The 16,098-nt window shown below is 41.2% G+C and overlaps 4 protein-coding genes across 4 annotated transcripts; all 4 read right to left on the reverse strand.

Moving 5' to 3' along the window:
- Window positions 1-353: 353 nt before the first annotated feature.
- EAF02_009866 (uncharacterized protein) lies at window positions 354-5,569 on the reverse strand. Its single transcript, XM_038905914.1, has 4 exons — window positions 5,273-5,569; window positions 4,758-5,206; window positions 4,407-4,703; window positions 354-4,232 (listed from the first exon to the last, which is right to left on the reverse strand). The coding sequence occupies exons 1-4, from the start codon at window positions 5,342-5,344 to the stop codon at window positions 617-619; spliced, it is 4,434 nt and encodes a 1,477-aa protein (XP_038754337.1). The 5' UTR covers window positions 5,345-5,569; the 3' UTR covers window positions 354-616.
- Window positions 5,570-9,662: 4,093 nt separating this feature from the next.
- EAF02_009867 (uncharacterized protein) lies at window positions 9,663-12,022 on the reverse strand (the record flags this gene model as incomplete). Its single annotated transcript, XM_038905915.1, has 3 exons — window positions 9,663-10,460; window positions 10,523-10,674; window positions 11,965-12,022. The coding sequence occupies 3 exons, from the start codon at window positions 12,020-12,022 to the stop codon at window positions 9,663-9,665; spliced, it is 1,008 nt and encodes a 335-aa protein (XP_038754338.1).
- Window positions 12,023-12,211: 189 nt separating this feature from the next.
- Window positions 12,212-12,988, reverse strand: EAF02_009868 (uncharacterized protein; the record flags this gene model as incomplete). The annotated part of the gene is made up of 1 exon (XM_038905916.1): window positions 12,212-12,988. The coding sequence occupies one exon, from the start codon at window positions 12,986-12,988 to the stop codon at window positions 12,212-12,214; it is 777 nt and encodes a 258-aa protein (XP_038754339.1).
- Window positions 12,989-14,041: 1,053 nt separating this feature from the next.
- EAF02_009869 (uncharacterized protein) lies at window positions 14,042-15,599 on the reverse strand (the record flags this gene model as incomplete). The annotated part of the gene is made up of 2 exons (XM_038905917.1): window positions 14,042-14,729; window positions 14,788-15,599. 2 exons carry the CDS (start codon window positions 15,597-15,599, stop codon window positions 14,042-14,044), a joined length of 1,500 nt encoding a protein of 499 aa, XP_038754340.1.
- Between the last annotated feature and the right edge of the window lie 499 nt (window positions 15,600-16,098).

A 16,098-nucleotide genomic window follows, 5' to 3' on the forward strand; every position in this document is an offset into this window, starting at 1 on the left:
TTTCTGCAAACATAATTTTATCTGATTATTCGATACCTCTTCTAAGTCGCTAAATAACCAGTCCAAGACTTCACCCTTTCGTTTTCCTCTATCATAGATTTAGCTCCTGCCTCCAATTTCACTTCAAATACTTGTAGGGAAGTCCCATTATCACGTTGTTAAGTTACACATCCATATACAAGTAGATTGTGGGTATAGCTATCTACAATTTCCCCACCTATATCTATAGTCTACCTCTTATTCCAAACAATTCCTCATCATACACCTACACGTCACTTTTCAACAATATTCATAGTCAAGCAGAAAGAAAAAGATATCACTTTTAGCATAATGAAATGAAATGATTTTGAATTTATTTTGTAATTTTCTGTATTGGATCTCTAACAAATATGATTATCTCATTACTCAAAACATCAAATAATCTCATATCTTTTGCATCATATATACATTCCCTATGCTTTTTCCCATCGGAGTCAATTCAGAGAGTAGCCTAGGCATCATAAATATCGCACAGACCCGCGTTTTTATGATGTCTTCCCATATCACCTCTACCCACATGCGTTCACCAAACTATGCCACCTTGAAATCAAGTCGTCTATATCATATATGGTTGCTCTTATGCATCATACAAGTTTCCGTGGGAAGAATCGGACCCCGCACCTGTAGCCTCATCTTCCACATCATCTGCAACTTCTGCGGCCTTCATGTCTTCATCTTCTTCATTTGCGACATTCTCCGCTGTCTCCGCCGTGAATTCCTCAATTTCAGGTTCATTAGCTGTCAGTGTAGTATTCGGTGGTGTACTCGTCGAATTTCCACTAGTGATTTTTCCAAATTCTAGAAATCCCTGATATGATGGCGCATTTGATGGCACATTTGATGGCGCACGAGCAGATGGTCCACCAGCACCGCGAACATGAAGACTGGTCCAATCGATAGATACTCCATCAGCAATAGCTGCTTCCTCTACCATTTCTCTAAATCTTTCCCCCAAGGTGAGTGTTTGAGTAGAGCTATGGCGCTCCTCTTTCTCATCTCCTTCTGCTTGTGTCTCAGCCAATTCTCTCGAGACTTTCGAATGCACCATCAACTCATTTTGCCGATCATTTCCGGTGGATCTTGTCTTTATGGACTTTGTGCGGAGAGATTCCAGATGATCTTCTTCGTTCATATGATAATCCTCCTCTGCTACATCTCCTTCAGGAAGAGTCTGTACGGCCGCTGTGGTTAATCCGGGTCGAATTCTCGTACCAAACCCTACGCCGCGAGCAGGATGGGATGATCCAGTCTCACCACTAGTAGAGGCATTAACAATCTGATGCGAAAGCATTAAGCCATCAATCCAGCGACCTAATCCCAATTCTTGTTCATGAATCCGCTCCCGAAGTCCTCTCTTATAAATTCCAAGAATAAAATCTGAAACTTCCCACCCCAATATAATGCGTAAATCACCTAATTGAGCCACATTGCGCGCAGTTTCAACACCCGAAATTGAGTGTCTGCTCTCGGTCAATTGGGATGGAAGAGGCTCAAGAGTTTCTGATTCCGTTGTAGGGTCCATATCCTTATTTGCATTGTTCAGAGAATTGTTGAACTTTTCAAACGCGAGTTGCGGGTAAGAAAGAGGAGCAAATTGTTCTGGACCGGGTAAATTACCAGTCGCAGTAGGGTAGAATCGAACATCCTTGATCCAGTCGTATATCGTTTGGTCTTCGAGGATGTTCTTGAGATGTGTGTTTTCTTGGTCGTTCAGTGTGCTTCGTCTTGTCAATATCACCTCCTCAATACTTCCTTTCAGAACCAAAGTCTCAACATGTACAGGGCGGAGCTGACCGATGCGGTGAGATCTCTTGATAGCTTGTGCCTCAACTTGTGGTGAGAAGACTGGATTGACGAAGTACATTCTTGATGCTGCGCTCATATCTAGACCAAAGGCGGCTTGATTAACATCCATGAGCATAACACGGAAACCAGCGACGGAGTTGAACTTTGCAACGCATTTCGAACGCTCAGAGGTTGAATCTCTCTTGGTGTATACCAAATGCTCGATGTTTACACATTTCAATGCCTGCGCAATATAATATCCCACGTTTTCGGCCTCGTAAAATACAATTATCTTCTCGTTTTTGTGATAAAGAAAAATCTGGTCCATGAGATATGAGAGTTTGGATGAAGCTGTGGATGTGATAGTAGACTCTCTCCACATGGAGTTCTTCACTGACGTTGAGATATCGGGGCTTGCACTCGGTCTGTGATCTGTAAAGCCTGCTTGTTCTATTCTGAACTCGACAGGGTCTACATCAGCGTTTACTGCAATCCTGCGCATCAAGTTCTCTCCAAAGTTAGTGAGTTTAGCTGTATCGAAGACAGAATCGGATGGATCGACGAGGCCACTACGACGATATGTATAAAACGCCTCTTTTGCAGCACATATCATACTAGCGCCCATCAGGGTTGGATTCCCATCATGGTAGTCAAGTGCCCACGCACGCCTAATTTCTTCCGCCAGAGGATTCTGTACATACATGGCCATTTCATGTATTTGACTAATGGCTGTGAATATACCATTCGAAAGGGCTAGCTCTCCAACTCGAATAGCTTCCTGCAAAAGCTTTCTGTCTTCAGGATTAATGTCATCCTTTGCAAGAAACTTCTCAGCATTTTGAAGCGAGTTCTCAATCATTGCCCTGGTGTAACCTGACCAAGTGAAGGAAGCCTGTCGTAAGTTTGAGAACAAATTCAGAAGAACTCTCCTATTTTTCGGATGAAAGAAATAGTCTACACCTTCTCTTTCCGAGGTAACGGCATTTATAGTAATCATCATTGAAAATATATTCAACGACAACTTATCCTGGAAACAACCTTCGAGGTAAACAGTTTTCTTGTTTAATGGGGGAAGTCTAAGTTGCCCCATGATGTCATTTGCAGTATGTCGGATGATCATACTTTCCAAAGTAGACTTAAGAATTCCCGGATCGCCATGGATCTGTCGGTTGAATCGTGGTCTGATGACTAGATCTAGCCACGATGCTTGATCTCCCACCCCGGCCGTGTTTGCCCATGGTCGAGCTTTAAGATACGACTTCAATATATTCCCAAGCTTCTCGAGGTCTTTAGTCTCTTTTTGGATAAACACACCTTTTGGGTTAGTGCAGATTTTCTCTGGAGGCGTCTTGGCATTCTCTTGGTCGATGGATCTCGTGTCATTATTTCTGAGCTCATAAGTCCTCGAAAATGCGTCTTTTCCATGAAGGCCGTTTGTCGGGGTTCCAGAAATAATCCAGCGCGCATCAAGGTGCAAAAAGTCAATCATGATTATCGCGTTTGACTGGCCGCTTTTCGTTACATTCCCGAAATCATGTCCTTCATCGGTGATCAGGCGCTTGAAATGGAGATCTCGAAGTGGAGAGCGGTATTTAAAGACTTCTGCCGGTGCATTTTCTGGGGATATCTCGCAAGAGCAGTTAGAAGCTTCCGGGCTTCCGAAACAGTGCTCGCAGGTAGTAGTGCTCTGTGGGGACGACAAAGTCTCTTCTGTAGCCTCTCTTTCAAACCTCCTTCTGCTAAATAAAATGATGTCGTACTTTACCAACTCATGCGCTGCAGGTACTTGAATTTTCATATCATTCATAACCAAGTAACTCAAGCTGGTGGTATGTTTCTCGATCTCTTGTATCCATTGGTGCACCAAATTGGGTGGAACAACTACAAGCGTAGACTTTGCGAGCCAAATCTTCTTCTTAGTTGGGGTTATCGGACGACGGGTCTCGCGAGCTGGTGGGTCAGGCTCATACCAATAGTAGCCAATTCCTCTATTTAACGCGGCATGCATTTGGCTGAATCCAAGTTCTCCTTCGGATTCCATCTTTCCAAGGACTGTCTCCCACGGAATTCCTTGTCTGCCGACGGCCGAAGCGCACATCTCGAGAAGAGAACCCGTCTTTTTCCGCGTGGGAATAGAGTTAATGGAGTGCTCATCTGGCATTTGAGGTCTCAGATATTTTGTTGATAGAATCAAAGCTAAGCAGATTAGACTCTTTCCTAGACCCATGTTTTCTGCGCATATTCCACCCCTTGGAGCTTCGTAAAGGCGTGGTTCCCTCAAACAAACGTTCGCACTCAAATCACAGTAAAAACTCTGTCCATACTGATCTTGAATTTTTCGAAGACGTGGATCCATAATGTACCCTGGCTGTGTTTCCCGCTGCAGCATCATAGCAGCCGTTTGACATCTGTTAATGATTGATGAGTTAGTCCTTGCTGCTTCGAAGTGAAAGATGAAATAAAGATAAGATCACAAGACAGCCATGCTACAATCGATTTCAAAAGTTTGCCTCGAAATGGTAACGCATAACTAAGTGGGGAGGACTGCGGAAGGTGGGAGAAATTGAGAGATGACTACTTACTGATATGGATGCAATTGCGTATTTGGATTCAGCCCCTGGACATTACCTACCAGGAGAGATCGCATCGCATCTTGTACATAACGATCTCCAACGATCACCCCTGGGTCTGGCTTTGGGGATGGTAGATTGTTAAACATGTCAAAGAGCGAGACGACATCTGTAGATTCTTGGTCATCCAATTCAGAGTTGATGTGCTGAATTGGTTTGTCATCTGACCATGTTCCTTGCCAAGCCGCATTCGAAACGTCTAACTTGTCTAGTAAGGCCTCCATACCCTTACGAAGTTGCTTCATCGAACTGAAAGAAATTAGCACGAGTCTGGAACCAACGCAGTATCCAATCAACACTTACCGATCTAACACAGCATTCCCAACATCATCCGGTAAGATATATACCCTTACTTGACCAGTATTCTTATCCTTTGCCTTAAACTCCATTCTAATCCAACCAGCATTGTGTATACCAGTGTACTCAGCAAGGGCAGCAGAACGAAGCAATTGACCTTGTACAGTATTTGGTAAATACAAGATACTTTGTTGAAAGTTGATGATGTCGGACGGAAGATGAAAAGCATGCCAATCTCGACACGTGAATACTTCTTCCGTCAAGAGCGAACACTCTTGCTTGTGTATTCGAATCGATCCTGCAGGAATATAATTGTTGAGATCTGAGAAACATGAGCTCTTGGAACATGATATTGAATCTCGAGAAGGAGGTGATAATGCAGCGAAACTTGAGTCCGATCTAATCTGTTGGGTCGACCAATTTTTTGGATTTGGATTCTGTCTGGATGCGCCTTTCTTCATATTACCCCTATGAAGTGTGATTAGTAGGAATTCTCAACACCGAACCGTTCATTATCTTACCCAGATACTCTTCATTCCTACAGATTTCTTCGTCTCAAGAGGATCATCACTGATGGGAGTGGGATGAGCCATGTTGGTTCTGGAAGATCAAAGTGACCTCGAAGAATGAAACGCTTAGAAGGTTGCAATAATTCAAAAGGTTGAAGTGGCTGATGAATAATGCTTCTCAATATTGAAGAAGACTTTTCAAAAGCCAATCAAGTTGAATAAAATTAGATAATGTGATGAAGACAGCAGCTTCAGGCAACACTGCCAACTTAGCATCAAGCAAAGAATATGAATTGTTGTAGATTTAACAAGCTCATAAACCAGAAACAAATGTAACAAAAAGTGTGTGATATCTATTAAGGACCAAGAATTGAAGGTTGGATGTTGTTATCAAGAAAGTCGGGTAACAAGTAGAGAAAGTGTTTAATATCAAGAACGAGGCTTAACAAGTTCGAGTGGTACGACTTAGTGTGTGGAGGCGAAGACACTAAGGCAGATTGGGAAGATCCCGACGTTCCGATGTTGTTGTGGTCACGTTTGTTTGTCAGCATAATCAACTACACCTCATCACTCTTCAAAGTTCATTTACGTTCGAAATTTGATTTATGAGAGATGTGGACTGAAAAAAGCCAGTTCAAGCGCAAATCAGGGTTGTGATTGGCCTTGAGGTAGATTTTGCCCTTCTCATTCTTCATAGATGATGTATTACTTGTAAGTGAATCGGTATCACAGCCTCTAACGCGAGCATATTCAATATTTCAAAACAATATACAGATATACATAGTGGACAGTGAAAGGGAAAGCTGTAAATGGTACTTTGAGAGATTCTGGAAGAGAGTGCATGGACAAGATTGCTCTTTTATGTCTATTGGCCGTCAGATCCACCTGCATCTATTGAGTCTTCAAAAGACAGAGACAAAGGTACGTGGACCATCTAGGTTTGCTAACTTGGTTTCTACAGGATAGAACTATGCTTTCTTGTGAGATACTTTCAATAATCTCCTTGAAACTTGAGTCACACTCCTGTGACATGGCACAATATCACGAACCTCCTCAATACGTTTCCTCAAGTAATCTCACTACGACTTTTCTTCAGCCCTGCAAATATCATCATAACTGTCCTTTCAATAACTTCATGATAGAATTTCTCTGGCTCACCAAGAAACTTCAATCCATCTCAACCTAACACTCAGCCACGGGTTTTAACTCGGCCCTCCTTCACAAATTCTTACACATCCTCCCTATCTCTGCAAGATTAAGGAAGCCCATCCAATATGAATCTAGTCTAATCTTACAGTTTTTCTGCTCAAGTGATCCTCTATGTACAAAGGCAATTGATAAACGCCTGCTTGTTTCAAATACTCCCCCAAACTCCTTTCCATAACTCATCTCATAGATCTCATAGACCTCATAGACCTCAAACTCCACAGCTAGCTAACATCACCCCTTTTCCTACTAGATCTGCAATCTCCTCAACCTAGGTATTCAGAATCAACAAAGTTTAATTGTGAGTTCAAGAAATCTTAATAGATCGTGAAATCTAATTTGTTAGAGCCTCCTTACATAGAAAATGACTTCAGAAGCGAAAGCTAAGCAGTAGCATCTAGTACCTTACAGACAGAAGCTCTTTTGCTCAAGGATGTCATCATAGAATCTTGTGCGTTGGATAATTCAATATCATGGAGCCATGACTTTCAGTTTGAGAGAGGGACCATAAAACTGCAGAGGGAAGGGGCTCTTCATATGTTGCTTCCGTTACTGAGTGATATGACTAGATTAATAACGAAAGAATTTGGATGTTTCCAAGTGTTATGCTTGAAACTGAGGAGCCATAACGGATGGAAGACATGCATTTGAAATATCTATACAGTTGAGATAGACAGATATCAAATGGAGGAGGATTTCTGGAAGTAGGCAGAGTAGAATAGGGAGCTGTAATGTTCTGATGGCAGTCCAGATTCATACATTTATAGGATTCCGAGAAATGCAACATGATAGCAAATTTCCATTGTGTTCAAGCTACCAAAATGATTGCTTCTCAAGTTTATTGATAGTTTTTTAAATCACAAATCAATCAACAACCTAACATCCATACCAACACCTCACCTAACTCCTAATAACAAAGCATCTCCTCCATCCCATCACAACAAACAAACATATATTTATTCTCACAAATAACGCCAAAACTCAGAAAATTCTAAATCTACCCCCAACCATCCAATGCATCAACCTCCAAAGGGATGCGAAGACTCAACACCTGTACGCGGTGCATCCTACGAACCTCCAGCTCTCTCTTGAGAGTCTGCAGAGCTAAGATTGAGTCGCAGATAGAATTGGAAGAATTGAAAGGAAAGAGGTTCAAAAATATAGCAAAGGATTATATTACGATTTTATAACAACAATACCTACAAAGAGTTGAATATCAGCTTTAGATACGGATACAAAGGTTATGGAAGCCCCGGTTAGATTCAACATCTATTATCGATTACTATTTCAAATATAGAAATATAATACACAATAGGTCTCTTCTTTTAAAAGAATCTTTTTGATATAAAGCTTACCGCCGCTCTACTCATATTACAATCCTTTTTTATACCCTTTGGCTTTCAGCCACTCGAATATTACGATAACACAATATAAAGAATGCTATCGCTTTCAAATTAATACTATACTCTGGGCATTGATACAATACAACATTTTTCTTTTAATTTTCGAATTTTCGAATTTTCCAAATTGATTTGTATATAGATAATAGGGCTTAGGATTCGGCCCTGCCCCACTATTTTCAACAGTTTCGATTATACACATCTAATAAAAACTGAAGAATATCAAGCTTATAAAGATATACAAAGGGCTAGTTTAAAAGAGATAAAAACAAAAAAGAGTGGTGCCTTTTTCTACTATCTCACTAATAAAAGGACCCTTTGTTATATTGAAGATAACTCGGGAGGGGATAACTCTTGCCTTTTATAGAAAGAAAGGGATAGCAAATTGGATTTAGGATTTTAAAAAGAGAAATTGGATATTAGAATACTTTAATTAGATTAGGGGTAGGGGAAGAGTAAAAAAGGAAATGTCTCAAAGGATGAAGACTATTTAATCTTTATTTGCATTCCAAATAGAAATCGGGCATAACACTTTAGCATTCGTTTTTACTCCCCCAAATTGAATATATCTACTATAGATATCCATTAGCAGTTATTAGGTTCTTAAAGCCTAGCCATCCTAAATAGTTTTGGACTGAGAAAAGGACGTTAATTAAATCAATCAATCAATCATCAACCTCCAAAAAAACCCCAAGCTCGCCAAAAGCTCGAACCACTCCCCTCCTTCGGCCCGAAGTTCTCCCATCTAATTACCGTCCCCAATCACATATTTTCCATGTGACATCTACACAATCACAAAAGATTTGTTGCATGTCTGAAAAGTTGTTTAATCAACTATTTTGTCATTCTTTGAATCAAAGAGCTTTTTTTAATTTTCGAGTTCGAATTTTGGTTTTGCAACTTGATTCAACTTTTGATTTCAACTTTTTTTGGCTGACCCAACCCAACTACTTCATTTGAGGACATTATTGAAAGGCTACCACAACGCTGAATTTCTGACTATTGTTAATTTTCTTTTGCTGTGTATGTGTTGTACAGAATGTTGAATTTAATTTAGTTCTTTTATTTACTTGTATGTTGCTTTGTTGTGGTGATAATTGATGTCACGGTGACAAACATTATGCACGACTTGGAACCCTAAATCTACCCACATTGATCTTTCCAGTCTGTCTATTTATAAGAAAACAATATCTAATACTCTAGGAATAGATACAGAGAATGTAAAAAACAACTTTTTGCCTGTTCTAATATCGTTTTGATTCCAGTGTTCCCAGATTGACTATGAGTGTAGAAGGCGATGTCATGATAAGCGAATCAATCTTCAAGATCATTAGATCGTATACTATTAATACAAGGATTTTGTGTCATTACATATGAAGAGGTGTTAATGAAGCTCTTTGAATTTACGGCCTAGTTCTACTTAGATCTGGATACTGGAATAATCCTACATGTATATAGCTAGACACTCGCTAGGTCTTCGTACTTGATCTCAGATTTTAGTTGTAATCTTACATTCTCACTTCTAGCATTTTTGGTATAATTCATCACTATCATATTCAAATTCTGAGTTTTCTTTATGCCTAAAGAATGTATTACTATTCTAACTAGAATATAGACACAAGCTGATGCTAATCTTAGCTCCCCATAACACTGCAATACAAAACCCTTATTCAGTGTTTACCCGAGCACATTCACAGTTTTGCCGAATCCCCCAGTCCATGATAATAGAACCCTATGTCTTGAACTATATCAAGTACTTAATTGTTACATTGCTCATCAATCAAGCCCTGCTTCGTCTACCACGGTTCCCCATCAAAGATTTGCCTCAAACCCGTGTACATGTGCATGGGCGTTCCATCCTTGCGGATTCCTAGATAAATCTCATTATGTCTTGAATAGAGCTCCGGATACTCGGACTTGCAAGAACAGGGACTCGCCTGAAAATGGTCTAGGCATCTCAGCATTAACACTGGAGTCGATCTGATATTCTCCCAGTACTTTAGTGTTTCTTCCCCAGGCTTATCCCACATGTCGTTCTCTGTGGTATTTATGAAGCGATGAAAGCTCTTTGAGAGATGTTTGGATTCTCTGTCAATGTATTTGAGATCTTCCAATGCTGTGTGTATATACGCAATGTGGTTCGGATAAGGTGGATTTCGAAATCGTTTCTTCAAGGATTGTTTCAATCTCGGAAATTCCCAGTCTAGATCCACACAGCCTTCACTAATATCAACAAGTTGCCGGTATTCGGTAGCGTACCAATCTGCTCGATCCGGACCGTAATCAAAAACAAAATACAATGTGCTCAAAGCCGGACAGTGGATGCTGATTGAAATGTAGAGCTTGGCATAAACACGCATATATGAGGGAGGATCGAAATCAAGATCTAAAGCAAGGTATGTGATGTTATTCAACGGCATGCTTCCTCCCTCCCTATTCAATGATACCAAATTGATAAAGCTCACTAAGAGAGTATCAACAGTCTTTCGAAGATACCTGGAACAATCAGATTGATTGCAACTATGGAAAGCCACAGGGGTAGGGAAATTTATCTCGATTTTTTCGTAATTCCGGAAGACCTCTGCATGTGAGTTCTTGCATGCAAGCAAGAAAGGGAGTAATGCGTGACGTCTGCTTTTTGAAAGAAAACACGAACATCTTGCCCTCTATGTGCGGTTACATCAAAATCCCAATATACGATTTCTGGGTCGGGGAAAGCTTCTTTGAAAATCCGACACTGTATTTCAACTGGGAATGAGGAAAACAATGGGAACTCGTTGAATCTTTCTGATGCTGCTGTTGAACACGCTGTCGTCAAAATCTTGTCGGCCATGTTGTTGTGTGTAGTCTGAATATCGCAAGTTGTAAAGGGAGAGTCTCTGTTCCAGCGATGGATAATTTGTTGAAATGGCAAATGTTGCGTACAAGCGATATGATGTTGTTGAGGTCAAACACCGCAAGTCTCGAGTAATTTCGATGATCGAGACGTCGAAGATTTGCGTATGGTGAGAATGAGGAATCAGAAAAGAACTGTAGTAGCTGTACCGGTTCCGTTAACTTGACAAAATGAAATACTAGGTATACAAGAGCGATTTTCTTTGCACATGAGTAAGTTAATCAGGGCCAGCAAGTGAATAAAGCACCTAGACGAATGAGATAGTTACCTCGGTAGAGAGTGGTTTTTGTCACCAGAGATCATTCATCTCACTGGGTAGAATTTTCATCCTGATATCATTGCGTGGTTGCAGCCGATCAATAGAATGGCAGATGCTTAGCCTTAAATCCTGGGAAAGCTAACTTGTGAAAATGCTTAATAATCTCAAGGTACACAAGATGCACTTCTTCTTTACCAAAGTTTAGAGCTGACAAAACCGCGCAATTTCTGAGTTTCATGAGGGATCTAATGTTTTGAGGTCATATATGGATGGATTTGGGGTTGAAATGAAAAGCAAAGCCAACTTCTAGATCTCAAGAACTTAAATAGTTTGTGTAGGTATAGATAAAAATATATTACTATTATGTTGTGCGTATAACTTAAAAGTACTTGAGTTTCGAAGACTTGGAGATAGTGATATTTATATACAGACTGGTTTCTTGATATACATCAACGAATAAGAGCTTTCTCTTATACAGATTATCCCTTTACATTTTTAAAAGCTTACTTCACTTTAGATCTCTAGGGGTTCAATTTATAGGTAGTTATGGGGTACTTGCTTATGGTCAGATGAAATTGGATAGCATTGAGTGCATCTACTTCGAGAATGCTGCTACCCGAAAATGAGCCAAGATTCAGAAGTATTATATTTCATATGCACGAATCAAAGATCGCTTATCAGTAGAGTCAAGAATAACTCAAATGGGGTACTAGAGCTCCGAACTCAAGACTGATTTCACTAAGAGGGAAAGTTTTTCAGAAGAAGTTATGTGAAGAAACACTTCATTATGTGAGGTTGTCTAACTAGGTGCTTTGTTCATCTAGTCAGTTCTCCGCTCTTGAGTTTCTGTTCTTCAGATCCTCTCAATTAGACATCCTTGCCTATTCCTCACCGATGATGTTGTGCCACCGACGTGCTCTCTCATATATCTAACTTGAACTACCACGGTTCACCATCAAATATCTGAGCCAGCCCTTTGTACTTATGCACCGGACTTGCATCCTTATGGCATGCGATGTTGACGTTCAAGACGGGTAACCCAAAGCCAGGTTGAAGCACCACTGTGTTCAACTTTGCATGAATGAATATCCCTGCCACTTTCAAATTCAGTAATCAAGCACACCAGAGCGGCTACAGGCCTGCGAGTCTTCCAGTATTCTAGAGTTGCCTCTCCAGGTGAAGGCCAGGGATCACTTTCTTTCGTATTCAAAAAACCGACTGAAGTCTCCAGCAATCTTGTCTGCGTATCCTCTGATATTATTCATTTGTATCTGCAAGTACATTCTTTGCAAGTATCTTTGTCGGTCGCTTAGGCCTGGGGCGTACTGTACGCGCAAATCAAGATCCATCAATCCATCTGAAACATCCAGCATTCGAAGTAGGTGCGTGCTTGATGGAGACTCTATGGGAGAAGCTTCTGTCTCAACTATGAGCCACAGTTTTGAGAGAGCCGGACAATGGTTACTCAGGAACGTGTATAGCTTGGCTGCGTTGTTCATTCTGGCGCTAAAGGTCGTACGAGGACAATACCACGATTCTTGAAATACATCCAACGCCAACTGTGTAATGTTCTCTACAGATAAGCTTCCGCCCATGTCATATAATTGCAGCATCATTGTGGCCTCGACAAGAAGAATATCGATATTAGGCCGAAAGTGACTGCTGCGCTTCCACACATAGTCGTCAAGTAAAGGCGGGGTCATGACTTCAAATTTTAGAAATCTGCGAAAGATCTCTGCGTGTGATTCTCTGCAAGCTAGTAGTAAACTGTTCAGCCCATAATTTCTAGGAGGAGTAACAGTAAATGATCTATGATTTCCCTCTACATGGATAAATAAAAGCAATTCGGTGACCACAGGACCAGGTTGTGCTTCTTTGAAAATTCGGGCTTGAAGTTCGAATGGCAAGCGTGAGAATGGCCTGAACTCGATGAGGGCTTTTGATTCTTGCTGAGGTGTTGAGTTCATGACGGCGACTTTGTGAAGATTTGTCGATGGGTGTTGTATTTTTGTGGATGTGGCGACTTAAAGTTTGGGGCCAATCCTCAGTCGAATAGAAGATGGTATTCTAGAGACCGGGTATTCTATAAATCCTTCTGTGTGTTGTATCTGAAATGGAATTGATAGATTTTACAACATGCGAAGACGATGTATACCTAGGTATATATCAACATCGATGCAAGTATGGCGCAGTGGAAACGGTGAATCGAGCAGCTACAGTGAATCCGTAGAATATATAGATCGGAAAAGACCCTGACCGTGGATTGGCCAGAAGATTGCATCGTTCATGTGTTTGCAAGCGAGCTGCTCTGGAGAATTGATTGCACAGTCTCGGATTCCTTGAGTCAACGAAGAATACATCATTATTCTGAACATTGTGTTGACTCTTGCTCTAAGTCACAGTTCTCAGAAGAAGATATCGGTGAGATAATATGAGACTGTGTGTTCCGCTACATATATACCGAAGCGTCCAAATCTCCCTCTTTTTCACAGAGGTTCCCATCTCAAACTTAAGACCCCATAAGATCATTGTGCTCATCACTTCATACTTATACTAACATCCATATCGATACCGATCAATCACCAGGTCCAGACACGAGACACGCCGTTTTACACGCTTGCTGAACATAATCGCATGATAAACTTTCACTTTAGCACTTACCAAACATCAGACAAATCTACAATCATTACGGAACCTAGTCACATAACAGGGTAGACTGAGCAGACTTACCGTTTTTACAAAGACGCACTGTTCCCGATTCAAAGCTCAAACACTTTGCTCCCCTCTCAGACCAAATACTAATTGTATCTTGCGTGTGACAGCTGCGGTTTAATGACCGAGAAGAGAGGAGTTTATTTGGACAGGCTATCTCGCAAGCAACCGTCTAGATCGACCTCAGATTCATTTCCATTTCTTGAGCCCATCGGGGTTTAGTTGCGGACTAAAATTGGGATTTAAGTGAGGAAAAGGTAGTGTGATGCTTTACACATTAAATTAAAGTAACTTTCTCTCAGAGCTGATTAGTCTTCCTCCATTTTTTCAGGACTGCATTCCTCGCTTCTTTCCCTTTCCTTATCCATATCTCTTTCTCTCGATGTCTCTCTATCCACACTCATATCATCTCTCGGGGTATCATTGCTATATCTCCTTTGTCTTTCCTCGTCTCTATCATCTCTCTCTTCATTCCTATAATCACCCATGTCTTCATCTTCTCCATTTTCCTGCTTCACGTGATTTGTGTTTTGCGATTCAAGATGTAAATTATCCAGTCTTGGAGACCCATCTTCATCGCCCACATCGACCCATATCCGAACTGTTCCATCCAAACCAGCACTAACAATCGCTCCATTTGGCCCCGGAGCAGTATCAACCCAACAAACTACGCCTTCATGTCCATGAACTTTCTGTATCAATTCCTTCGTGCTAACATCCCAGAAGAGAATGTCTCCATCTTCACTACCCGAACTGATGAATCCTTGATTACCACTGAAACCAAAACTTCCACCTAATGAGTATTTATTATTAACGTGGCCTTGATACGTCTTTTTACATGTTCCAGCTACATAGTCCCAAAGTCGTATGCAAGAGTCGAGTGTATGCGCCAGAATATACCGGCCGTTTGGTGAGAATCGGACTGTGGTTACCGGCGCATTATCTTCGTGTACAAGAGTTCGAAGACATTGACCAGTTGCAGTATCCCATACACGACTAGCATATAATTAGTACTTCCGATACAAATTTATGAATGGCTAGCAAATGGACTTACATGAGCCCATCAGTAGAACAACTGCATACTAATGTTCCATCTCGGATAAAATCCACCGCACCAACTGGATCAGAATGCGCTGGTAAACTTCTCATCTGCCTTCTTGCACGTAGATCCCACAAGAAGACTGCTTCATCATAACTTCCACTGGCAATCACATTCCCCTTTGGAGAAAAAGCGACCGAATAAACGTAATTATGATGACCAAGTAAAGGCGTAGGATATGGTTTACCAGTCGCTCGATCCCAAAGTCTAATAACCTTATCATCTGATCCTGAAGCTATAGTATTTGAATCCGGACTCCAAGCAATCGTCGATACACCTGCAAGATGCCCTTCCATTGTTCGCAAATGTTTTCCCGTTTCCGCATCCCATATTTTGATTGTGCCATCTGCAGAACAACTAGCTATCCATCGACCATTGGGCGAATATCTTACTTGCGCAACTCCTTTGCGATGTCCTCGTAGTATGAATTTGCATTTGTAGTTAAGTTTTAAAGGTTTATGAGGAGGTGTGGATGAGGATTGCGCCGAGCGATGTGAATCTTCAGAGGTAGATCGACTTCTTGATTGATTTGAATTTCGACGACTTCGAGTACTTCGTGGACTTCGATGGCGGGGATTCGTGTGGTCCAGTTCATCGGCGCTACCATCACTAGAATACGGTCTGGATTGTCTGCGTGTTGAATCGCGACGCGTGCTCGTAGATGGACGGGTTACTTTATCATCTGCCAATTCATCCGGCGAACTATAGCCCGGTGTAGAAACTTCGCTATCGTATCTTCGACGTTTTTTTTGGTGTCTTTCTGCCATATTGAATGGAGTTGTAGCTATCTCATCAATGTCGGATATTATTTCAAGCTTTCGAGCTCTTGTTACATTAATGACGACTTAAATTAATTAAGCGCTAGGATATGGAGGAATTAACCGCGACGCGCTTACCCTTGTATAGCATCGGCTGTTTTACCGGACGGGACCCATGAACCCCTGGTTTTGAGTCCTTGGTGTTGAGGCTAGAAACGTCATGACGGTTAATTCAAGGGAAGGGACCGAACTGATGGGAAATGGTTCAAAACACCATAATAGCTACTCAATGCACACTTTGAACTAACTGTCCGAACTTTTTCTGCTTACCTGAGTTTGGCTTCAATAGAATAGAGTGATAGAATTTATTGTATGCAATTGCAAGGGTCAAAATCTCAAAACGGAATTCTTTAATTTCATTTCTTTCGCACTACGCCGCTCCTGCCTCAGCAGATCTCCACGATATAAGACCTCCATTCTACCACTTCTCTCTCCCCAAACCTTACGT

Source organism: Botrytis sinoallii (genome assembly GCF_014898435.1).
Source record: "Botrytis sinoallii strain Bc 23 chromosome Unknown BSIN_022, whole genome shotgun sequence".
Taxonomy (NCBI): domain Eukaryota; kingdom Fungi; phylum Ascomycota; class Leotiomycetes; order Helotiales; family Sclerotiniaceae; genus Botrytis; species Botrytis sinoallii.